Source organism: Sorex fumeus, unplaced genomic scaffold (assembly GCF_029834395.1).
Source record: "Sorex fumeus unplaced genomic scaffold, SorFum_2.1 ptg000093l, whole genome shotgun sequence".
NCBI classification, from domain to species: domain Eukaryota; kingdom Metazoa; phylum Chordata; class Mammalia; order Eulipotyphla; family Soricidae; genus Sorex; species Sorex fumeus.
In genome coordinates this window covers 1,480,033-1,506,479 of record NW_026606150.1, presented here as the reverse complement: position 1 = coordinate 1,506,479, position 26,447 = coordinate 1,480,033, and the positions used below count along the sequence as shown (strand labels likewise).

The following is a 26,447-nucleotide window of genomic DNA, read 5'->3' as shown; positions in this document are numbered from 1 at the left end:
TGGGATCCGTGCTGGTGGGAAATGGGAACTGGTGGTGGGATGGGTATTTGATCATTGTGTAATTGAAACCCAAGCACAAAAATTTGTAAGTCTACAACTGTACCTCATAGTGTCTCACCAATAAAAATTTTTAAAAATTAAAGTAATGTCCTTTTTGTATAGATACAGGAAGACCGTTAATATTATGCTTTGTAAGTTAGGATTGATTTGGCTCTGAATATTATTCACTCCCTGGCATCTGCTTTCTCGACTTAAGTCTCAGTTGCCCTTGGTTCCTAACACTCCAAAAGCAGGGTCCCAACGAAGGACTGAATGGACCCAGGGCAAGTGGTGAGCTACCCTGGCAACAAAATGGGCTGAGCCAAAGTGCCACAATTCTTAACTATAAGTTAAGAGCTTGATCATAGACAAATGATGTCATGATCCAAAAGTAATGACGAGACTAGGACCCTGCTAGGGATAGGAACGACTATCTGGCCTGAGCACTAGAGTCTGACATAGAGATGGCCCTAGCAGAGCTATTCTATAAGTTTAAGATATTACTTACTGTATCCATACAAAATTATTGATATCATGAATGCTTATATATTTGTTTGACAAGGAGAGGAGAAACATACCCCTGGGATTCCGCTCTAGGGTGGGTCTTTCTGCTGAGAGAGAACCTGTCCTAGAAACAGCTTTCCCCGAGGGAAAGAATTCTACCCCTATTGATTGTGACCACACTTATGTGTAATTGTTACCCCAACCCCTCATGCTTTGGGATTTAACTGTACTGTAAAAGTTGGATGGGGGATCAGAATCCAGACACCAGTGCAAGAGGAGAAAGGGGATCGAGATCAGTATCCAGATTCCACAGTCAGAAGGAGGGTGAAGGGGGATCGAGAAGGATAATGAAGTAGAATGGGGGAGGAAAAAGCAGGAGGAGAATTAGAGGAGAATGGAAATGGGAATGGAATAAACTGCAACTAAGACCAACCAGCCTGGCCCTCGTTGCTTGCTTTGCCTGCCCAAAACCAGCATGAGACTAAGGACCGTGGGCGGCGGGAAAGATAGAGCCACTGCGGCTGCACTCCTTTTACACACTACAACTGAGTGAGTTTACACACTACAACTGTACCTCATGGAGTTTCACTAATAAAAATTTTTTTAATAAAAAATAAATAAATGAACTATTTCCACTAAATCCTCTATAATAGTCAGATAATGAAAGCAAGTTTAGGGTTGTAAATAGTTTATTGAAATGAAAATGTATTTGAGATTGCAACAATTTTTTACAACCAAAACTCAATTTAGGTCAAATTCAAAGAAAGACTGAAAGGTGTGCTGAGTCCCAATGAGACTGCTTCTTGGGCATTTGTGCTGTCCTTTGAGTCGAAGATCTTGTGGAAAGTTAAAAAGCAGAACACGATGCAGAATTATATATTGTTTTCTGTAAAACAAAAAATAGAGCTGGCACTTTGATTCAATCCTACATTTAAAGAAAGATCTTGACAAATATTTCTTCTCAATTTATGCTTGTACTTATCTACAACATCTGATATCCATAAAAGTTACCGTTGGAAGACAAATCAGAAACACTTTTTATTTCATCTCCTGTTTCAGGAATGTATGGAAGCCCAAGTAATGCTAACCCTCCAAATCTTTTTGCCTCTAGGGATCCAAATAATCTTTTTTCTCGATATTACTTATTCCTGGATGAGAAACTTATCAAAATTCTTAGCAAGTGTGAAATTCTTCTGTAAATTGAATAATGTTCAAGTGCCTCAAACATTTGACTCTTGAAAATGACTGCTCTATCGCTTATTCATTTGACTCCTGTTCTCTAGAAACCAGATATGAAAAATCATTCAATATTTGTCCTTTTATGATTATTTCGTTCTGTTTATCATCATTTCATTTCATTTTCATTTCATCATCCTGTTATTCGTCGATTGCCTCGAGCAGGCCCCAGTAACGTCTCTTTCATCCTAGCCCTGAGATTATATTCAAGGCTCTTTAGGAGAATGAGACCCGTCATTGTTACTGGTATTTGGCATATTTGGTAGGCCACGGGGAGTTTGCCAGACTCTGCCCTGTGGGCAGGCTACATTCGATAGCCTGCAAGTTTGTCCAAAGTAGGAATGATATAATAAGATGTCATAAAAAGATGTCCTGATATGATGTCAGGGCAGGGAGGAAAGCTCAACCCGCTCCCCTCCAAGGGGCCCAGGCGAGGAACAGCCAGGCGCGGGGGCAGAAGACTGCATTTTTCTCGTCCAGGAACTGGATTTTATAGTCTCTGAGTCTTGGCCATTGATGGGATTACACGGCGCCAGGGGGCCAGGTGGTGGGTGTGACCCCCGCCTACTGGAATTTGGAGGATCTGGGTGGAGGATGCTCCAATAACAGGATCCTCCACCCAGATCCTGTTTATCATCATGTCCAAAATATTGATTCATCGTATTTGTTTTGTTATGTTTAAAACAATACTACCTCCCATACTGGAGTCTGTTCCACTGAGCACTTATCTTTCGTAGCATATCCAATTAAAGGACAAATACACAGAAAAAATTAAAAGCAGATTATTATACTTGAAATTATGTTGTGTGTTCATTCAGTTTAAGATATATATAATTTACCAATTTGGTGTTTTCCTGGACTGTAGTGAAAAAGACCTCAGAGAATTTTACTACTTTCTTTTTGGGGTAAAAAAATAATAAACATCATTGAGACTCTTTCAACTTAAGACTTTTGCAGAATCGGTGTCTTATTATCTTTGATGGAACAATGTGTGTGGGAGGGCAGGGGGATATGCACGTTTATGTTCATAAACTGAGTACTCGACATGTGGGTAAGCAAGAGGTTGGTAATAAGAAACATGAGTAACCTTTCTCCATTTCTTTCCTTTTTATTGATTTTTGACTATTGAAACTACAAAATGAAGAGAACTTAATAGCTGAAATATTGGCTGCTCATCCTTAAGTAAAACTCGTCAGCGTGACTATGCTATGAAATCCAAGTGGTCCTGACTTGTTTATCATAACTTTGACAAATGTAAATCTCCTTATCCTTACCAATACTTGTAAAAGCACATAAGAAGAAAGTGATATTACCATGAATATTCTATTGCTCTCCAGAACATCTTCACTCTGATGATTTAAACATTGCTTCAGGGTATGTAAAGCCCTCAGAGTGTCCTCATGCTCTCTGAATTCGTGAAAATGCGACAAATATTCTTCAGGGGTCATAGAAGAATCCAGTGCCTTGGTAAGTAAATCTTCCAGAAGATTGCATCCACAACCTAGGGAAAATCATGGGAAATTGGGTGTGAATCCAAAGGACTGATCAGCACCTTTTGCCCTGGGTGATATTTTTCATCTCTGAACATTCTAATCAAGGTATCACAACACAAAGATTTCACTGAAATGTCTTTGTTTTGAATTCTTGATTCAAATACACATCCAACAAGGGGTTGATATCAAGGATATACAAAGTACTGGTTGAACTCCACAAGAAGAAAACATCCAACCCCATCAAAAGGTAGGGCAACGACATGAACAGAGACTTTCTCAAAGAAGAAATCCGAATGGCTAAAAGGCACATGAGAAAATGCTCTACATCATTAATCATCAGGGAGATGCAGATCAAGACAACAATGAGATATCATTTCACACCACAGAGACTGGCCCACATTCAAAAGAACAAAAGCAACCTGTGTTGGTGCGGATGTGGCTAGAAAGGGACCCCCCTTCACTGCTGGTGGGAATGCCAACTTGTTCAATCCTTTTGGAAAACAGTATGGACGACTCTCAAAAAATTAGAAATTGAGCTGCCATTTGACCCAGCAATACTAATCCTGGGAATATACCCCGGAGAGGCAAAAAGGTATAGTCGAAGGGACATCTGCGCTTGTTTGTTCATTGCAGCACTGTTTACAATAGCTAGAATTTGGAAAAGACCTGAGTGCCGAGAACAGATGACTGGTTAAAGAAACTCTGGTACATCTACACAATGGAGTACTATGTAGCAGTTAGAAAAAATGAAGTCATGAAATTTACATACAAGTGGTACTACATGGAAAATATTATGCTAAGCGAAATGAGTCAGAAAGAGAGTGTGTAAACACACAAAAATAAAAGGCCGGCGGTTAGGCCGCTTCCCCACTCCAGGGAGGTCGATGGCGATGGTCAGGCGAAGGAAGGAAACGAGGCCAAGCTGGGTGGTTTTAGCAGCCGTTGATTACATGGAAGAGCTGTATGTCATGGAGGCCTCAGGAATCCTCAAGCACGTGCACCTCTGTTCTCTCAGCTTCTGTCCTCAGCCCCATCTTCCCAGGCTCTCTGATGAACGTGTCCCCCCAGAGAGCCCAGAAATCTCCCTTATATAGATCATAGTACCTCTAAAGGGCGCAACATAGTGATGTCATCAAAAGGAGTTACAGAAAGAACATTGAGGTGGCAAACCATACATTGTTTCCTTACATCCACTTTGTTTCCTTACATCTGCTGGCCTCTGGAAAGAAGATACAAAGCCAAGCTGAAACCTTTCACAATCACTTTCACAAGCTGCAAGCACCTTGATTTGCATCCCAAAGACCAGCCTGGATACCACCTGAGATCTGCATATCTAAGACCAGCCAGGGTTCTGAGAGAAAGGGGAAACTGTCTCAATATACTGAAATCATTTACTGAAGACAATTTGAAGGGGAGAAAGCAGTCTCATCCAAGCTAGTCAGGACACACAGGAAAACTGCTTCTAGGACGTGTTTCTCCTCTCCTTGTCCAACCAACATATAAGCATACATAATATTAATCATTTGTATGGACACAGTAAGAAATACTTTGAGCTTATAGAATTGCTCTCCTAGGGCCATCTCGATCTCAGACTGCAGTGCTCAGGCCAGATATCTTTCCTATTCCTAGCAGCAGGGCTCTAGTCTCGTCGTTACTATTGGATCATGACATCATTTGCCTATGACCAACCTCTTAACTTATAGTTAAGAATCGTGGCACCTTGGCCTGGCCCATCGCGATGCCAGGGTAGCACATAACTTACCGGCTTGCCCTGGTTCCATCCAGTCCCACGTCGGGACCCTGCCCTTGGGGTGCTAGGAAGTGAGGGCAACTGAGGCTTAAATTGAGAAGGCAGATGCCCAGGAGTGAATAATATCCAAAGCCAATTAATTCCTAAGCTATAAAGCATAATATTAATTAATTGTCTTCCTGTATCTATACAAAAGGACATTGCATTAAAGTAAACTGCTCAAAAGACATAAGGAGAGGAGAAAGGCAATATTAACTTACAGTACAGCTTCAGTGGCTAAGAAGGATGAGACCTTACAAATTGGTTGGGGAAGAGAGCATAGAAGTGGTTACAGACTGACAAAGTAATGGGAGTGACTCGGGAGCACTGTGATGGGTACAATCTGATGAATCTAAGCTCCGTGTACTCCAACAGAGAGGAATAGACATAGAAACATTGCATTCATCTGGGTCATAAAGTAACAAAATAAGAGACTAACACCCGAGAAAAGCTGTGATAAATACCAGGTTGTTCGCTCCATGGCTTAGATGCCAGCCGCACACTCTAGGGGTAAAAGCAGCTCAGATAGAGAAGGGAGCACCAAATAAAGGGTGCTGGGAAGATCTGCCCAGGATGGGAGATGCCTGCTGAAAGTAGTCTATGGACCGAACATGGTTGCCACCCAATGTCTCTTCTGAAGACCACAGCACCCAAAAGGAGAGATAGAACAAAAGGGAGTGCCCTGCCACAGAGGTAGGATGGGATGGGGGATGAGGGGGTGCAAGGGTTACTGGGATTGGTGGGGGTGGAGAATGGGTACTGGTGGAGGGATGGGTACTCGATCATTGTATAACTGAAACCCAAGCACAGCAACTTGTAAGTCTACAACTCTACCTCATGGTGTTTCACTAATAAAAATAAATAAATAAATAAATAAATACATAAAACAAAATTTTTAAAAAATCCTTCCTTCTCCCATCCTTGAGAAGCCAAAGTAGGTAACCAGAACGTAAGACTCTCCAGGAAGCAGATGCTTGAACTGTGCTGAAATCAATCAAGCAATTTCTGCTCCTTTATTGTCTGGAGTCTTGTGATGTTATCTCTCCATTTTGAACACCAGGCAGCATATCCTACTAAGGTTGTAGTTTTGACTCCGGGATTTTACGAAGAAGTTTCCTCAATCGCTTATTTTCTGCTGTACCAAGGAATGATTTAAAAAAATTGCTCATAAAGTGATCTGGTGGCTCAGGGACAATCCCTGTGATTTAGGGACCAGAGCTCCAGAGTTCACTCCTAAATCAGAGTTTTCTGTAGAGTTGGCATTGAGCATCTCATGTCAAGGTATTTATACCATGTCAAAAACCAGTGAATGGGATGTGGAAAAGATATGGCATAAGACACTCCACAAGGATGGATCGTGATTGGAGACCACATCAGTTGCTCTAGGGAAATTACTGGAAGCCACATAAACATTCCTAGAAGTAGACTGCCTGGTGGCATGTATATTTCTCCTCAAGAGGCACTGATTTTGAAGAAGAGGAGAGCTCTGCTTATATTGGTTTCTAGATTGAACTTTTCAACAATCAATGTAAGCAGAGTAGATCTTCATAGTGTGGGACAGTGGGACATCCAGTGCTGCCTGAACCCTTTCTCCTAGGGATTTCTTGTTTCCAGCCCTGCAGATGGAGACTGTATTTGAGCCTCTTTTAGGAAAAACACCTAGAAGCACATCTGACTGAATCTCTTTCCCGTATGAACAATGTCATTTCAGTTTTTATTCCCAGGATTCACCCCATTTACCAAACATCTTTCTTTCAAAAAAATTATTGATTCACCAGGAGATACAGTTACAAAGCTTTCATGATTGAGTTTCAGTCATATAATGATTGAACACCCATCCCTCCACCAGTGTACATTTCCGACCATCAATGTCCGCAGTAAGCCTCCAAACACCCGCTTTCCCACTCCCGCACTCCCCCTCCCCCCCGCTTCTGTGGCAGACCAGACACATTCCATCTTACTCCTTCTCTACTTTAGGGCATTATGGTATGCATTACAAATACTGAGAGGTGATCATTGACTTTATGGTCCCTTTTCTATTCCAACTGTCCAGGCAATTTATATGCTGCTCTGTCACAGAAGCCAAGAGGTCTTAAACGAAGCCCTAACTAAGGGACAATGTCGAAATGGGAACACTTTGGGGACACTCTAAAAGTATTGAATTCTAGGTCTGGAATACCCAAAATGCTGTATTGAAGATTCCTTAACCAGATGTTCAGGCATTAGAAAATTCTCCTCCTTACACTTTGTAAGTCTACAAGTGTACCTCAAACACCAACCTGACCCCAGGGAGATGCAGATTAAAACAAAATGAGATATCATCTCACACCACAGAGACCGGTCCACATTCAAAAGAACAAAGAGAACTGGTGATGACTCTGATGTGGTGAGAAAAGGACCCTCCCCTCACTGCTGGTCGGAATGCCGACTGGTTCAGCCCTTTCGGAAAACAGTATGGACAATTCTCAAAAAATTAGAAACTGAGCTCCCATATGACCCAGCAAGACCACTCCAGGGAATGTATCCCTGAGAGGCAAAAGAATATAGTTGAAGTGACATCTTGTTTGTTCATTACTGCACTGTTTACAATGGGCAGAATCTGGAAAAATCCCGAGTGTCCGATGGTGGAGGGATGAGTACTCGATCATTGTATAACTGAAACACAACCAAAAAAATTTGTAAGTCTACTCTACCTCATGATGATTCACTATAAAAATTTTTTAAAAACCTGAGTACCCGAGAACAGATGACTGGTTAAAGAAACTTTAGTACCTCTACACAATGGAGTACTATGCAGCTGTTAGAAAAGATGAAGTCATGAAATTTAAATACAAGTGGTACTACATGGAAATTATCATGCTAAGTGAAATGAGTCAGACAGAGAGGGATAGACATAGAAAGATTGCATTCATCTGGGGAATATAAAGTAAAAAATAGGAGACTAGCACCCAAGAACAGCCGAACTAAGTACCAGGAAGTTCACTCCATGGCTTGGAGACTAGCCACACATGCTAGGGGAAAAGGCAGCTCAGATAGAGAAGGGAGCACAAAGGAAAGGATGTTGGGAAGATCAGCCCAGGATGAGAGATGCATGCAGAAAGTAGAATATAGACTGAACTTGATTGCCACTCGATGCCTCCTTTTCAAACCACAGCACCCAAAAGGAGAGAGAGAACAAAAGGGAATGCCCTGCCACAGGGGTGGGTATGGATTGTGGGGGATGGGGGTGTGGGAGGGATACTGGAATCAGTATTAGTGGAGAATGGGCACTGGTGGAGGGATGGATATCGATCATTGTATAACTGAAACCCAAGCACAAATACTTGTAAGTCTACAACTGTAACTCATGATGTTTCACTAATAAAATTATATTTAAAAAACTGAGCTTGAAGCCTACCTTTGCTGGCTGGACTCACCTGCATAGCAGTAGAGGGGGAGGGCAGTGAGCATAAGGAACATCAGTAGCTTCATGGTGGAGGTGGCAATTATTTGTTTCGTCCAACAGTGGAGACAACAGATTCCTTTTGGGGAGAGCTCACAGGTCTCCCCCTTTTAAGCTCCAGGTCCCTGCCTTAATCCTGGTCATAAGTGAAGCAATAAGTAAACCAATCACATGAAAGTCAATCTGACTGTGGATCAGGAATGACTTGAGCAATCAAGAAGAAAGTGATCCAGGAATATTGCTTCACAGTTGGAAGCCTGCCTGATGACCTGAGGGAGAAGGCAGCTGGGGTACAGAAGGGATGACTAAGTCAATGATGGTTGAATGGATCTCTCGGTATGGGAGATGTTTGCTGAAAGTAGATAAATGATCAAACATGATGGTCTTTCTTATCTGTATTGCAAACCATAATGCCCATAAAGAGAGAGTAAGAGGGAAATTGTCAGCCATAGAGGCAGGGGGAGGAGTGGGACGGGTTTGGGGGGAGGGATACAGGGGACCTTTTTGGTGGAAAATGCACACTGGTGGAGGGAATGCTTTTCGATCATTACATGACTGAAACACAAACATGAAAATATTGTAACTGTAACTCCTAGTGATTCAATAAAAATAAATGCAAAAAACAGAACAAAAAAGTGGCCTTTAACCCCACCTAGGAATGAAGCTGCCATGCTCCAGGCCGCTTTCCGGATGCTTGGGCCGAGCCTCACGCATGAGTGAAGTCCCAGAGAATCAGGTAATGTGGAACTTTGTGACCTTGGACTCCATGCGCTATGGGACCCGGAATCAGAGATCCTCTGCCCGCTTCCCCCAAACTCCAGCAACCCAGGGATCACATCCATAAGACACTCCCTGCTGGTGCCAGATAAATTCCTTATCGGCTGATCTCCACTACACAATCACCGCCATGGCTCCAGGCTGCTTTCCATATCATGCAACCGCTTTGCACTTTGTGGTATCGCAACACATCATAAGACACTTCCTCCCCATAATCACCTCACCATATTTGATGGGGTTCAAATATGGTGTGAACCATGGGGACATCTGTAAGGGTGATTAGAGGCCGCCCTAAAAGCCTCCATCCCTCTCGAAGAGCCCAGCAAGCTATCAAGAGTATCCCGCCTTCACGGCAGAACCTGGTAAACTATCCGTGGCCTATTTGATATGCCAAAAACAATAAAAACAGTGGGCCTCATTCCCCTGACCCTGAAAGAGCCCCCAATATGGCAGCGTTAAGAAGGATGAACAAGGAGAGGTTGATAAAATCTAAGGGCCGAACTAGGATGCCAAAAGGAAGGACTGAAATCACTATATTTCCAATGCACATACATTAACATCAGAAGCATCCATCGAGGACCTGATGGTGCAAGAGCAGAAGATCAAGTATGACATCATTGGTCTGACCGAGAGAGACAAGAAAGCATAGATCACATCAAGCCATTTTTGACACTGGAGAAGAACTGTTCCTCGGAACATGCGACAATAGAGGTGTTGGTGGTGTTGGTGTCCTTGTCAACACAAACTTGGCCATGAGCATTGATTCATTCGAATGCCTAACAACATAATTCAGATGATTAGACTTGAATAGATGTGGCTCATCTCCGGCAGTTTCTATCTTCATCGTCTATGCACCAACATCCAACTACGATGAAGAAGAAATTGAGAAGTTCTACATGGAGCTGGAAAATTTCTATAAAGGAGATCCCACCTTCTACAAGATAATTGTCCCTGATTTTAATGCCAAGATAGGACAAAGAAGGTGTCCTGAAAAACTCCACATCAGGACCACTGTCCTAGAATAGAACAAACTGGGTGAGAGACTGTCTGAATTCATCATGTCAACCAAGAACATCCATGGTAACTCACAGCTCCAGAAGGCCGAATCTAAATATTGGACATGGAAGTGTCCCGGTGGACAGTACCACAACAAAATTAACCACACATATTCAATCGACAGCTTTGCCTGGCCGATGTTGTTGTTGTCCCGAAATTCCAAACAGGATCAGACTGCCGTCTCCTTCGTGAAAAATTCTACTTTACGGATAAGGGGGAAAGGGCTGCAAAGTTTAAGAAGAGAACTCCTAGAAGGACAACCAAATGGGAGCTCTTGGGCACTATTGTGACAAAATGGGAAGATGCTGTCATTGACAACATCGACAAGGAGTATGATGGACTGGTTTAGCACCTCCATGACTGCGCAACGAATTCCCAGGGTAGTAAAGCCACAACAGACGCCCCTGTCTTTGAAAACTCTCCAGCTCATTCACCAATGTGGTTCTGCACGAGCCTCAGGCAATCAAAAGCTGACGTCCCAGCTCGCAAACCAGTGCAGAGAACCAATAAAGGAAGACCTCAGAGAAGAGCAGCAGTGTTAGCTGATGAAGCAGAATTGGGGAAAACTATTCGCAATGCCCGCCTGTCCTTCACCAACTCTAAGACTAACATAACTGGCCTCCTACGTCCTGATGGATCTATCATGTCATCCAGAAGGGCAATGGATAATTTTATCCACGACTTCAAGTCGGATCTCTTTGAAAGCCACGAAGTGATTCACGTGATACAAGGAATTTGTTTCTTCAAGGCTTCCTTCTTTTATGGCGTGTATTTTTCAAAGTAATCTCTGATGATCCTTTGAATTTTTGTAGGTTTTGTTGTGATGTCCCTCCCTGTCAATTCTGATTTGATTTATTAGGGTTCTCTCTCTCTCTTTCTTTGTAAAACTTGCTAGTGATTTATCGATCTTATTTATTTTCTCAAGGTAAATGACAACATGACAAATGACCTGGCACCCGAGCTGCGCAGGAGGAAGAGAGCAGCTTGGAACGCCTTCAAGAACGTCGAAGAAATAGCTAAGAGGACGAAGAACCTCCGGCTCCGGGCACATCTCTTTGATTCCACTGTTCTTCCTGCATTAACATATGCCTCAGAGACCTGGGCCCTATGCAAACAGGATGAGAACGCGATTCGGGTCTCCCAAAGAGGAATTGAAAGAGCTATGCTTGGAATATCACGTTTCACTCAAATGAGAGAAAGAATCCGGAGTTCTGACATCCGTCGACGATCAAGAATCAGGGACGCTGTCTCATTTGCCAAGGTGTCAAAAATCAGATGGGCTGGTCACGTAATGGGATTTAGAAACGAGCGCTGGACTAGAGCTGTTACCAACTGGATTCCACGGGATGTCAAAAGACCGCGTGGCCGCCCACCTACCAGATGGTCAGACTTCTTCATCAAGATCATGAACGATCGGTTTGAGGCTCTTCATGTTCCCAGAGCGAACAGATGCCATTGGGCAACACTAGCACGCGACAGGGACAATGGAGACGTTACTGGCGCCCGCTCGAGCAAATCGAAGACTAACGGGAAGTTAAGTGATTTAAGTGATTAAGTGATTTATTTTCTCAAGCCAGCTCTTGGTTTCGTTGGTCTTTATGATCGTTTTAGGATGCATTTATTTCTGCTCTAAGTTTTATTATTTCACACATATTGCCTGAGTTGGGCTCCTTCTGTTGGTCATTTTCCAAAACCTTATGTAATTAAGTTAGGTTATTTATGTGGGCTCATTTTTTCCTGATTAATGCTTTCAGAGCTATAAACTTTCCTCTGAACACTGTTATTCTTTTGGAGAGGGCCATACCCAGCGATACACAGGGCTTATTACTGGCTCATGCACTCAGGAATTACTCCTGACGGTACTCCAGAAAATAAATGGGATGGTGGGAATCGAACCCGGTTCTGCCGCGTCAAGGCAAACTCCCTACCTACAGTGCTAACTCTCCAGTCCCAGAGAGCTTGTATGTGCGTGGGAAGACATGAGGAGTCCCCGCCAAAGGTTTTTGGCTTGTTTCTTTTGTTTTTCCTTCTTTGGGGGTCACTCCCAGCGGTGCTTAGGGGTTCCTCCTAGCTCTGCACTCAGGAATTACTCCTGGCGGTGCTTGGAGACCAGGGATGCCAGGCATTCAACCTGGGCCACCTGCGTGCAATGCCAAAACCCTTCCTGCTGTACCATCGTTCCGGACCCCTAACACTGTTTTTCATCTATCCCACTAGTTCTGGTAGCTCATGTCTTCATTCTCATCTATTCACAAGAATCTTTTGAATTCCTCTCTAAGCCACTGGTTGTTCAGTAGCAAGCTGTTTAATTTAAAGGTGGCATTGAAAAGAGAGAATGTATAAAGGTTGGTGTCAAGAGGTAGAACCATAGTAGTGACTCTGAAAGTAATGTAATAGAAATGAACTTGGAGATCATGGATGGGTGAAATGAATAATGGATGAAAAGATGATCATAAAATGTGCTAGATGGGGACTGGAGCAATAGCACAGCGGGAAGGGCATTTGCCTAGCAGGTGACCTACCCGGGTTCGAGTCTCAGCATCCCATATGGTCCCCTATGCATCGCCTGGTGTGACCCAAAAAAAAAAGAAAAAAACAAAAAAGAAAAAAATTGCTAATGTAGTTTAAGTGAGCTTACTTTTATATTTCTTTTTAACAATTTTGAAATCATTATAAAAGATCATATGACTCTTTTTTACTATAGGCAAATAAAACATGTCAAGGATCATAACAGGAACAAGAAAGGTAATCATACATAAATGAGAAGTCTCATCATTTCACCCTCCATCCTTCATTTCATTCAAGTACCTATTCATACACTCTCCAAGAATAACCATAATCTGACCCTATAATTAATGTACTGTGTTCCGAATTCAGCTCTTGACACTACCTATGAAAAGGACACTGTCTTCTATGGATGACCTCAAATTACAAGGGGATAAAACAGTCCCAAATGCAAATAATGTTATCTCAAAGTGATTGCTCAAAGAATAAGCAAACCAGAACTTCGGAAAACTCTCACAGGTCAATGTCCCCAAAGAATCCAAAACCCTACACCAGAGACACTATTAATCTCCCATGCTCATTGCAACACTATTGACAATAGCAAAGTCCTGGGAAAAGTCCCTTGTCCTAAAACAAATGACTGAATTGCATGTAGCAATGTGCTATATATTCACAATAAAATACTATTTGACAATAAGGGGGAAATGAAATCATGCAACTTTCCACAACTTGAAGGATCTGCTAAGTGAAGCCCTCCAGAAAGGGAGAGACTAAGAAAATATGTTTTCTCTCATATGTGGGATATTTAATTACAGAAAGAGGTGATGACAAAGCAATGGTACAGCAGGTAGTGTGTTTGCTTTGAAGACATCTGCTCTAGGTTTGATCCCTGGGGCTACATTTGGTTCAATGAGACTGCAGAAGAAATCCCGAAGTACAGAGGCAGCTATAAGATCTGAATACCACCAGGTATGGTCCCAAAATCAAAGGACAAAAAAATAACTAAAATGAAAAAAAACTCAATAAGGGAATAACAAAAGGTCATGACACTGGAGCCTGAAAACTTGTTTATAGAACTGAGTCTACCAAGGATGGGTAATGGGAGATAGATTGTGAGGGGAGGTGAACTGCAACCCTCAGAGAAGAGTTGATGGAAACAGAAGCTCAAGAGGACAGAGTTGGTATTGAAACACTGTGTGCATGAAATTCCTTCATGAAAAGAAGTGTAAATCATGGCGCTTCAAATAAGTAAGGAGAAAACTGTATTTTCAAAATTCAAAGTGGAGGCTGGAGCCATAGCACAGCAGGGAGGGTGTTTGCCTTGAAGGCAACCGACCCGGGTTTGATTCCCAGCATCCCATATGATCCCCTGAGCACCACCAGGAGGAATTCCTCAGTGGAGAGCCAGGAGTAACTCCTGTGCATTGCCTGGTGTGACCCAAAGTGAAAAAAAAAAAATCAAAGAAGGGGAAGAGCCATCATAATGCAGGTAGGGCACTTGTCTTGCACATACACCACAGGGTTCATTCCCCAGCACCTCATATAGTTCCGTGAGCCGACCAGGGGCAATCGCTGACTGCAGAGCCAGGAGTAAGAGTAGTGTTGCCAGATTTGGCCCAAAATCAAAATTAAAATAAATAAAAGCTGAAGAGTTCCTTGGTTTTTACAGATGAAAAGATCTTTAAGTATAGGGGGGTGGAGATCATGATAAACAGAACATGATCTGAGTGTTAATACCCAAATAGCATGATGAAAAATAGCTAGGAAGATATCATGTGAGAAGTTGGTACTGGCATCTAAACTAATCAAGGGAACAGTCTCTCTTGGAGTGAAGAGAAAAAAAGCACAACATTGTTAATAGAAAACCCCCATCACATTGCGATGACGTGACTTTCTCACTGAATCCTACCTTGAAGTGCGAAACAATATGAACATTTTACATTTATAATTTTAGAATTCCAGAACTGTCTGTCACTTTTGCAACCACAAGGCCTCTCATGATATTCATAATAAACAATAGAAAGTAAGTTATCCACCATCTACAAAATTAAAAAACAAAAAAAATCATTGTTGTTTGACTTTCCATTCCTGGAGTAAGTGGTGAACAGCACTTCTTCACACATTGATTCTTTGAAAGACTGTCTATTCATGTCTTATCCCTATTAATAATGGAGGTTGTTAATTTTTACTGCTGTCAACTTTGCAAGGGCTTTCCATTTCTTTAATGTCAAACCTTTTTCAGATTATGAACAGTGTATATTTTCTCCTAATCTTTGTCTTTTCATTCTAATCATCATTTCATTGGGTTGCAGACTCTTCTCTTTTTTATTAATTTTTATTAGTGAAACACTGTGAGTGTAGACTTACAATTTTTGTGCTTGGGTTTCAGTTATACAATAATCAAGTACCCATCCCTCCACCAGTGGCCATTCTCTACCACCACTAATCCCAGAAGCCCTCTCACTCCATCATCCTCCCCATCCCACCCTGCCTCTGTGGCTGGGCATTCCCTTTTGCTCTCACTCTCTCTCTCACTCTCTCTCTCTCTCTCTCTCTCTCTCTCTCTCTCTCCTTTTGGGCGCTGTTGTTTGCAAAAGATGCATTGAGCGGCAACCATGTTCTGTCTATAGACTACGTTCAGCATGCATCTCCATCCTGGGAGGATCCTCCCAACGCCCTTTGTTTGGTGCTCTCTTCTGTATCTGAGTTGCTTTTTCCCCTAGCGTGTGCGGCTGGCCTCAGAGCAATGGCGTAATCCTCCTGGTACTTATTTCGGCTATTCTTGGGTGTTATTCATCTATTTTGTTACTTTATGTTTCCCAGATGAATGCAATCTTTCTATGTCTGTTCCTCTCTTTCTGACTCATTTTACCTAGAATGATACTTTCTATGAAGTACCACTCATATGTAAATTTCATGACTTCATCTTTTCGAACAGCTACATGGTACTCCATTGTGTAGATGTACCAAAGTTTCTTTAACCAGTCATCTGTTCTCGGGCACTCAGGTTTTTTCCAGATTCTGGCTATTGTAAACAGTGCAGGTTTCAGACTCTTCTTAATTGACATCGTTCTATTTGCTTAGGTTGTTTTGCTTCTCTTTGCTTAATCATGGCATTGCCTCACTGTGTTCCATCCCTTATTGGTAATTCTAATGTCAATGCCCTCAATGAGATAATAACTCATGTCAATGAGACCAGAGCATATCAACAAGAGCAGAATAATCAATGCTGGCAGGAATGTGGGTGTAAAGGAACCCTCGCCCACTCTTGATGGAAATGTGATCTATTTGCATCATTATGCTATAGACTCTCTGGAAAACAACATGGAAACTTCTGCAAAAATAAACGATTGCTAGTCAATGAGATCCAATCCCTAAATAGCCCCAAAACTGTATTTACAAAAGGTATTTGAATGCCTATATTCATTGTAGCCTCGTTCCCCTTCGAAATCGCCTCATTTCTAATATCTGGGGCCAAGGCTACTCTAGGCCTCTCCCTTTGACACATGGCATACCCTCTTCCTGTTTTTCTTCTACATATTCCAGACTAGTGCGATCATCTACTATTTGTCCGACTTCTTATCACTCAATTCACTTAATATTATATTCTCAGTGTAGCCATCCTGCATCCATGGGAAGATCAAGAGGAGAGAAATAATTCTTTCACAGTCTACAATTGATGGCTCATGGATGTGTCCATCATCTAATGGATGATGGGAAACAGTAAATGCTGGTCAATTTCTAGGGGTCTTCTGATAAGTTTAGCCAGGACAAATAATGATTATAAAGGAACAGAATGAATTCAGTCAATACAGGACATATAGAACAAGAGTACTTTGCTAGTGGGAAGACGAAGGTCAGATTTATGGCTCTGGGGACAGAATGTATGGAGTTTCTCTGATCTAAATTTGCACGTCTTAAAGATACCATAGGTGTCAATTTCCCATGTTTCAAGCTAAGTCAACATTCGAAATTAATCCCTTAAAGATTCCAGATCTGACCGTGTCAATCTGACTCCCAAAGAGCTCAAAACACAGAGCTTTTTAATAGGCCCTGAAGCCCAAATTGTTTGGAAACTGTGCAGCAAACCTCCATCATCCAGTAGCATACAAATTGAGGTTATTTGCATTATTCTTATCATTTCTTTCAGTTGCATAGTATTTCTTGCTGTACAGTTTCTGCGTGTGTGTGTGCCAACCACACTTTTAATATGTAGGTAGGAAGGCATTTTGGTAAGCAACGGGACAGTTTAGGGTCAGAAACAGTGAAGTGGTAGCTATCTTCTGGGATTGATAATATGCAAGGGATTTGATTAAGAATCCCTGCACATTTATTTCAAGATGTATAAACAATCTGAAAAGACAACCTGTCGGATAACATTGGGTTGTCCTAGCTTCCCCTGCCCCCCAGCAGGGAACTTAGGTTTATTAAGCCTCTCCCACAACCATGTCCCTGAGGCACACCAATTCCATCCACCACTAATAATCCTAATAATACTGCTTTTCTCTTTGCTTTACGCAATTTGCATGGTTTATTTTCCAATGTCCTTTTTGTATAGACATAGGAAGAAAGTTCATGTTATGCTTTGTAACATGGGAGTTAATTGACTCCAAAATAATACTTACTCCTGGGCATCGTTTTTCACTTGGCGTAAGTCTGAGTTGCCCTTAGTTCCTAGCACTTCAAAAGCACAGTCCCAGTGAAGGGACTGGATGGACCCAGGGGAAAGCTGTAAGATATCCTGGCATCGAAAGAACACAAGCTAAGCACAGTAAATATAATGTTAAGAGCATGGTCATGAAACAAACTCTGTCATAACCCAAAAGGAAGTAACTGATAAGGACCCTTCTGGGGTTAATTAAGAAAGACTATCCTGGCCTGAGGACTGTGATCTGGAATATAGTTCGAAGTCCCCCAGAAGAGCCAACCTTTAAGTTTAATATATTTCTAACTCTGTTCATACAAAATAACGTTGCCGAAATAAGATAAGAATTAAATTTACCCTTGTCCCTCCCCCCCGAGTGAGAAAGGGTGTTTGTCCCTTCCGCCTCCCCACCCCCGCCCCCGCAGCATGGTGGCTGCTACCTCAGAGACTATTGGACAGCCAGGTATGAGCCAAAGGTGTCGGGGCACCAGTGGCCCCATGGGATGGGGGGGTAGAACCAGCCGGTCCTTCCCACCCCACTGAGACCACAAGTTGCCCCCCATGAACGGCTCTCTGGCTCTGGAACGGCCATGATCCCAGAAGCATACAAACCAATCTGGGAACCCAACGGCTATTGGCAGAAGTGTGTGTGTGGACTACATGTTAAGCTACGGCTCCGTGTCCCCCCCCCCATGCCGGGTGGGAAAGGGTGTTTCTCCCTTCTGCCTTCCCCCTCCCCCGGCGGCACAGTTGTCACCACCTCAGAGACTATTGGACAGCCATGTATGAGTCAGCAGTGACAGGGCTTTGGACAGAAATCCCTCCAGACTTAAAGGTAAAAAGGTAAAAGGCCCTCCCGTTGATCATCGATTTGCTCGAGCGGGCCCAATAACATCTCCACTGGAGACTTTGTTGTTACTGTGTCTGGCATATCGAATACGTCAGGGGAGCTTGCTAGGCTCTGCCGTGAGCGCGAGATACTCTCGGTAGCTTGCCGGGCTCTCCGAGAGGGGCAGAGCAATCAAACTCGGGTCGGCCGTGTTGGCTGCGTGCAAGGCAAACACCCTACCGCTGTGCTATCGCCTCCAGACTTAATTAATAAAATATCAGAAATTCAAAATCATATGCTCTTCATAATCTGCAATAGAAAACAAATTATCTAACGATCCCTTTTCAGCAGGTCTGATTGTTGGAGGAAAATTCCAAATAATAATGTTGTGTCTTTTCTCGAAATAATGAATGTAATCAAAGTAGAGAGAGAGAGTTAAGTGAAAATCATCTGCCTCACAGGCAAGGGGAGGGGTGGGATGGGGTGTTTACTGGGATTCTTGGTGGTGAAAAATGTGCACTGGTGAAAGGCTGGGTATTTGGTCATTGCATGACAGTGACTTAAATCTGAAAACCTTGCCATTCTTCTCACGGTTATTCAATAAAAAAAAGTAAATTTACTATGATTGGTTAAAAGGATGACTTGCTGGAGGAAAGGAGAAAGCAATAGAGCCTAGATGGAATCCTGCTCTTGAGCAGGTCTCCTAGTATTCTGGAGTGCTTAACCCTCAGATGATATTTTGTCCCTGAGTTAATCTCCTAGAACTTCCCCTGAAGTGGTGGATTTACCTTCGTTCGCTGTTATGACAATGTTCAAACACACCTATGTGTACCCCACCCTTCATGATTGCTGCATAACTATGCTGTAAGGGAAAAGCGGACACTTTGGAACTTTGAGAACAAGTATACGAACTATGATAAAGGAGAGAGGCATAGACTAGATGACGACAATGACTGGAAGTAGAGGACTATGAGAATATGACGAGATGAGGAAAGGAGATAGTGAAGGAGAGGACTTTAAGAGTAGACTATGATGATGGGACTATGATGACTGGAACTACAACCAAAACTATGACTACAATTGCGCCATAACGTGAGAGATTGGACTACACTGGAGAGGAGAGAGAAATAAACTGACTATCGACCCACTTCCTCCACCTAGACCCCCCATCTTCTACTATGTAGGCGTTACACCCACCAACTGCCCTCCCCCCACCCCCCGCGACATGTAATCCCATCAACGGCCTTGACCCCTAGACTATAAAACCCTGCTCCGGGAAGAGAACAGTGCAGAGTTTCCTGCCTCCATGCCTGGCTGTCCTCACCGGGGCCCCTTGGAGGATGGTGGGTTGAGTCCCCCTCCCCACCCCGAGCAAAGCCCTGGCAGCTGAAGACCTCTGGTTCCAGCCACAGCCATGCTTAAGATCACTCTCCACACGTTCAGACGAGACTCACATATGAAGGGACCTGCAGAGAAATCCAGGTGTGCAGGACCCAGGGCGTAGATCTCAGAGCCTGCTTGGATTGGGACTGCGGCCTCCTCCACCCAGACCCCCCCACATTTTCCAGTATGTAGGCATTATACCTACCAACGGCCCCCGGTGCCATGTAATCCCATCAATAGCCAAGACCCAGAGACAATAAAACTCTGATCCTGGAATCGCGAGGCCAAGAATTATCTAGTTTTAAATGTGGAGAACCTGGCAGACTACCGAAAGTATCCTGCCCTCATGGCAGAGTCTAGCAAACTCCCCGTGGTGTATTCAATATGCCAAAAACCAGTAACAATGTGGTTCTCATTCTCCTGACCCTGTAAGAGCCTCAAATGTGGCACTTTTTAAAATCTCAGGGCTAGGATGAAGGAGGAGACATTACTGGGGCCTGCTCGAGGCAATTGACGAACAACAGGATGACAGTGATACAGTGATACCGACCAGCCTGGGATCCGTTCCCGTTTTCTGCGTTTCCCCAGTCCTTCTTCTGTTCAGCAACACTGCCATGGGTTTGACTGAGGAACAGCTCTTGGCCACTGAACACTCATGTCCCATGCGTGTGCCCATGCTTTTCTTTGGAAACTCACCACAACCCGCCATTTGTTATGGTCCTTCTAATGATCATGAACAGTAGTGCTGCTGGTTGGGAAAATCAGGTTTGACCCATAAACATACCAAATTTTCTCTTACTGTATGAGAAGTCACTAGATTGTTTTAAATTTGTTCATTCTTTATCTTTACAATATTTCCACAAGCTCCACTGGAGAGCCTACATCTCTCAACTATTTTTTAAAGAACTGTTTCCCCAACCAGTGCTGGCTTTGAAATGGAGAAAAAGGGACGCTCTTTCACTGTTGGTGGGAAGGCTGACTGGTCCAGCCTTTGGGGAAAACAATATGGACAGTCCTTTAAAAACTAGAAATTGATGAACTGGAGTGATAGTACTGAGAGTAGGGTGTTTGCCTTGCATGCGGCCAACCCAGATTCAACACCCAACATCCCATGTGGTCTCCAGAGCACCACTACGGGTAATTCCTGAGTGCAGAGCCAGGAGTAACCCCTGTGCAGTGCCGGGTGTGACCAAAAAAAACAAACTACAAATTGAATTGCCATATGACCCCGCAATATCACTTCCGGGAATATATCCTGAGGATGCAAAAAGGCACAGGAGAAATCACATCTGTACCTATATGTTCATAACAGCACTGTTCACAATAGCAAAAATCTGGAAACAACCCAAGTGCCCTTGAACAGATGACTGGATAAAGAAATTTTGGTACATCTACACAATGGAATACTATGCAGCTGTTAGAAGAGGTGAAGTTATAAAATTTGCTTATCAATGGATAGACATGGAGAGTATCATGCGAAGTGAAATGATTCAGAAAGAGAGGGACAGACATTGAAGGACTTCACTCATTTGTGGAGTATAAAACAACATAACAGTGCTCACTTTGGCACCACATATACTAAAATTGGAAGAATACAGAGAAGATTAGCATGGCCACTATGCAAGGATAACACGCAAATTCGTGAAGCGTTCCATATTTTTACAAATCCAGTCTACAGAGTGGGAAAGGATATTCACCCAAAACATCTGACAGTTGGGTTGATATCAAGGATATACAAAGTACTGGTTGAACTCCACAAGAAGAAATCATCCAACACCATCAAAAAAGGGACGACAAAATGAACAGAAACATTTTCAAATGTTTCTCCAGCATCCCAACTTCATTTTATACAAATACATTTAAATGTATCCTTCTTATTTTTGCAGAATACTTGATTTACTATAGTATTTTTATTATGAAATTACTTTAAACACAAAAAAACTCACTTAAATAATAACAGGTGAGAAAAGAAAATTTATAATTTTTTTACCTTGAATTCAACATAACTTCATTGTTTATTAATTTAGATTCTTGGGCTGGAGCGATAGCAATGTGGGTAGGGCCTTTGCCTTGCAAGCGGCCAACATGGTCAACCTGAGTTCGATTCCTCCGCCCCTCTCAGAGAGCCCGGCAAGCTACCGAGAGTATCTTGCCCGCACGGCAAAGCCTGGCAAGCTCCCTGTGATGTATTCAATATGCCAAACACAGTAACAATTGTCACAATGGAGATGTCACTGGGCCTGCTCGAGCAAATTGATGAACAACTGGAGGACAGTGATAGTGATAGTGATTTAGATTCTTACTGTGCAAGGCTCCTAAATGAGTCAATGTGTAACTAAAGGAAAGTAAAAATCTATCTATCTGGGGCTGGAAAAAAACAGCAACATAACATGAGTCCGGGGAGAAGGCAGCTGGAATAGAAAAAGGATCACTAAGAAAATGATGGCTTGAGGTCGGGATGGGAGATGTGTGCTGAAAGTAGATAAAGGACCAAAAATGATAACCTCTCAGTTTATGTACTGCAAATCATAATGCCCAAAAGTAGAGAAAGAGAGTATGGGGAATATTGTCTGCCATGGAGGCAGGAGGAGGGTAGGAAAGGGGCGGGAGGGGAGACATGCCTGGGATGTTGGTGATGGGGAATGTGCACTGGCAGAGAGACGGATGTTTGATCATTGTGTGATTGTAACCCAAACACGAAAGCTTTTAATTATCTCACGGTGATTCAAAAAAATTTTTAAAAAAGAACTGTTCCCCTCTAATATTGCAATATTTCCCGGAAATGGTCAGCTAGGTTCTGTCTTAATTGATCTTCATTGCTTTCTAATGGAAAGAATGGAATGAAATGCAGAATGACTCAGAGATACAGAAATATTTCATGTGAGACTCCTGCACCTACGTTGACATGTGCAACTGGTTCCGCATATTTTGTACTTGACTGTTTTCAACACTCAAGGACCACTTCAAGGGAAATCCTTCCCCAATCAAGGTCGTACATTCCTGAATCAAAACAGGCAATAAAAAGGCAAGCAGAGATGTTCAAAGAAATTTATTAGAACAAATATTGTAACTCATGCACTCATTTTCTAGAAAGATCACTTAATTATTGCAACCTCTGGATGATGGTATAGAAGAATTTCCCCTTCTATTCCTTGCACTTGGCATAAATTTTCATCTGAAATAGAAAAAGAAAAAAGGATGTGGGGTGTCAAAGATGCTGCTCAGAAGAAACCAGTTACCACAGGCTGTCAGTCACACCCGGGTTTCAGGGATGTCATCAACACAATGAATAAGAAGCTGACAAGGCTTGCACAGCATGTGGGAGAAACTGACACTGACCAATTACAGTTCTAGTGAACAAGCAATGACCTACTTCACAATTCAATTGAGAGCTAATGAAGATGAGTTGGATGATGAAATCCACAAATTCTCTCTGATGTCCCAGGTCAAATATAGTTTTTGATAGCCCCAAAGTGACTTAGGACTAATAGTTTAGGACAGGGATGGGAGGGTTCACTTTCAGAGATTCCTGGCCGCACGATGTGCAACTTGAACCTGAGGCACATGTACGTATCAGAAATAATCCAGCTCTTATGGGCTTTTTCTGAGAATCATCACCTCCTCTCCTAGAGAGAGTGATATAGTGGAGCCCTCAGACATCTGCATCATTGATGAAGACCTAATGTAGATGTTGTAACAGCAGCTGTGGCGCAGGAGCAGTTATGCAGTGATCTCTGTCCACTTCTCAGGATACTAAAGAAAATGGCAGTGGAAGCTGAAATAAACCAGTGCTGCTTCCCTCCCAATTAACTCGGTCTCTTCTTTCTTCAGGTATCCCACTGCCCACACGATATCCACAGTCTCTCCGTTCTCACACATTCCCCAATGATAAGGGGACTTTCCATCTGAAAATTCTCAGGCAGTGGCAAAAGATACTTGCCACTTCCACATCACTCATTGGGCTTAGTTTTCCCCCTCTGAAAGCCAGTCTGGTTCAGAGCCTTTCTGGTGACCTAGGATGGTGGTCCCTGTCCTGACCTTTGCCCTGACCCATGTGATAGGTAGGTATAATTGTCCTAAAGGATGATGTAAACACAGATTACTTATCATAAGTGAACACAGGGCCAGTCTCTATTAGTGAATCCTAAAAGATCACCCTCCTTTCTGCAGTGCATCTCTGAAAAACCCATATGAAGAAAGAAGAAAGAAATTACCAATAGTCTGTTCATGAGCTGTCTGTTTCTCATGCTCATGTTATTCGAGCATTGCTTTAATTCCATCCTATCCGCCACAACCTGCTGAGATAAGTCGTACTTCAGAAGTTCTCTGAGGTAGACATGGTCTGGAGCCGTGAAGAAATTAACTAGATCTTGAGCAACTGATGGACAGACAGCTCCTGCATCCGCTGTGACAAAAGAAAAAGAAACAAGCATGTTGATAGTTGTGTAGTTCCTGATATTCCTCAAAGTCAGATTAAGGAGAAAATACCAAGAAGCCATATGCCACTTTCTGTGCATGACCTCATGCAAAATTGTAGAGAACATGGTAACAATTAATCTAGAAAATAGAACTCAGATCTCTAATAATTAAACGTTTTCCATTACAGTTACTATTGGTACTGTGGTAAAGTCATACTACTGGTCAGCATGCCCAAGGACGCTTGATTCACTGAGGACTTACCCTGGTAGCAGCAAAGGGCTATAGCAACCAGGACAAAAGCCAGGGACAGCTTCATCCTGTGTTTGGACCTGAGCGTCAGCTTCTGGGTAATGAGAAGAAGTTAGGAGCTGGATTCAGGAGCCTGAGCAGCCCAGGGCTATTTGTACCTAGTGATCCTCTCTAGTACTGCCCCTAAGAACACATGCGGGTCAGCTGACCTCGATTCCATTCCTCTCTCCCTCACTCAGGACTGCTCCTAACCACAATGTTACAGATTCCAAAGTGTTGCTTAAGTTTTTATTTCCCATTTTGCTGAGGCAAGAGTTTTGGTTCTTGGCAATTAGCACCGTGATTGCTTCCTAAATTAATATTTGATTTATGTGTTAAGATTATTACCTCATGATTTTAAGCACTGTCTGCTTTGGAAATACACTGCCAGAATGACAAACAAAAAAGAACCAAATATTTCTTGAACACATATATGCATGAATGTTATCAAGCATGAATTTAGAAAATGCTCAATTGGAGTAGGAGATTGTACCCTCACTGTCAAATAATACCTTTTTTCTGATTTTTCCTTTGAGCACCTGAGAAGGTCAGGTTGTGAATATAGAAACAGTTTGGAAGAAAACAATAGCAGTCATGTGTAGGATAACACTGTTCTGTCCTTCCTGCATAACCTCAGAAATAGTTGATAGTTTATTGGACTGAGGAAAAGAGAAAAACACCTTAAGAGGTATCTTGCCCTTGAGCAGTCAGGAAGGCTTTTCTTATGTTGATTTGGCTACCTGACTGTGTGGAGTGTCAGCCAGACTAGAAGGGAACTGGAGAAGGAGAGAGCAGGGCTGAAAGATGGACCACTGGGAGACTAGCTAGGTGAATGTGTGCTTGAGAGAACCTAGGCCCTCCATAACATAAGGTTCTCCTATGGGATAAACTTCCTTGTAATAAACTGCCACTAAGATCAACGAGCCTGGCCCTCGTCTCTTCCTTCATTTGCCCTTGGCCAACAGCCGTCCCGATGCAGGCCACACACAGCGGCTCTAGGGCACCGAACGCGGGCGGTGAGATAGAGCCAGAGAGCCCTCCAACACACAACCTTCTGCGTGTGTAGTTTTTTACAGTCATGATTCCAAGAGAAAATAATATAAAGAGAAAAAATACCTACCAAACAAGTAAATTCTTACTCATGGACAGTTTCCAAGGATCAAAAATGATATCTACTGAAAAAATAGAAGAATCCTGTGTGTTACTTTGTCTTCAGGCAGAATCTTCCTGCCCCCATTTTGAGACAGCCCCAGAGTTTTTACCCTGGTTCGGTCTACCTGGGAAGATTCAGGGGCATTATGTTCTCTTGGAGGTTAGTTGAGGAGTTGGACCATTTCTCTGCTGGAAGATGTTGCGTGTGGGCATGGAATGCCAGGCTTTCCAGAGGCAGGCGTGATGGTGAGGGTGATGAAATGGGTTTGGGGAATCTTCTTAACCCCATTTCTACTTCTCACAGGACTCTGAGATGAGGCCCACAAATGGCCACGAACTACTTAAGTTCCCACACGGCCATGATCCAGAGACACACACACGAATCTTGGGACTGAGCAACTCCCTGCAGAGGTCTCCCCAGATCCTAATTATTAAAATTTTAGAATTCCCAGGGCACGAGGCGACATTATATTTCATCCATAACAAGCAATACAAAACAAACTGTCTAGCTTTGCTTTTCGGCAGGTTTGAGTGGTGGTGGGATTGGTGTTGAAATATCGAATGTGACCAGAGTAAATAGAGAGTATTGTGCAAATTGTGTTCCACACAGTCAGGGAAGGGGTGGAATGGCAAGGGAGGAATACTAGGAAATTTGGTAGTGGAAAATGTGCACTAGTGAAGGAATGAGTGTTTTGATAATTGTATGATCAAGCTCAAACATGAAACCTTTGTAACTGTTAATATATATAATTTTTTTAAAGAAAGAAAGAAAAAAGAAAACTCCAGACCTCACAGAATCAAAACGAGTCACCTAGTCCCGTCTCTCCACCCTTCTAGTGTTCTGACAGTCATGCCCACAAACTGCCTCCAGGTGCCATGTAAGCACATTA

General features: G+C 42.8%; 2 protein-coding genes and 1 non-coding gene across 3 annotated transcripts; 1 reads left to right on the top strand and 2 right to left on the bottom strand.

Moving 5' to 3' along the window:
- Window positions 1–1,214: 1,214 nt before the first annotated feature.
- On the bottom strand, window positions 1,215–8,610 carry LOC130039929 (mammaglobin-A-like). The gene is made up of 3 exons (XM_056131910.1): window positions 8,478–8,610; window positions 3,093–3,280; window positions 1,215–1,429 (listed from the first exon to the last, which is right to left on the bottom strand). The coding sequence occupies exons 1-3, from the start codon at window positions 8,530–8,532 to the stop codon at window positions 1,391–1,393; spliced, it is 282 nt and encodes a 93-aa protein (XP_055987885.1). The 5' UTR covers window positions 8,533–8,610; the 3' UTR covers window positions 1,215–1,390.
- A 12,642-nt stretch (window positions 8,611–21,252) lies between these two features.
- On the top strand, window positions 21,253–21,359 carry LOC130040063 (U6 spliceosomal RNA). Its single transcript, XR_008794963.1, has one exon. It is a non-coding gene; the product is annotated as a U6 spliceosomal RNA (small nuclear RNA).
- A 1,373-nt stretch (window positions 21,360–22,732) lies between these two features.
- On the bottom strand, window positions 22,733–24,513 carry LOC130039935 (secretoglobin family 1D member 2-like). Its single transcript, XM_056131915.1, has 3 exons — window positions 24,379–24,513; window positions 23,913–24,103; window positions 22,733–22,873 (listed from the first exon to the last, which is right to left on the bottom strand). The coding sequence occupies exons 1-3, from the start codon at window positions 24,431–24,433 to the stop codon at window positions 22,844–22,846; spliced, it is 276 nt and encodes a 91-aa protein (XP_055987890.1). The 5' UTR covers window positions 24,434–24,513; the 3' UTR covers window positions 22,733–22,843.
- Between the last annotated feature and the right edge of the window lie 1,934 nt (window positions 24,514–26,447).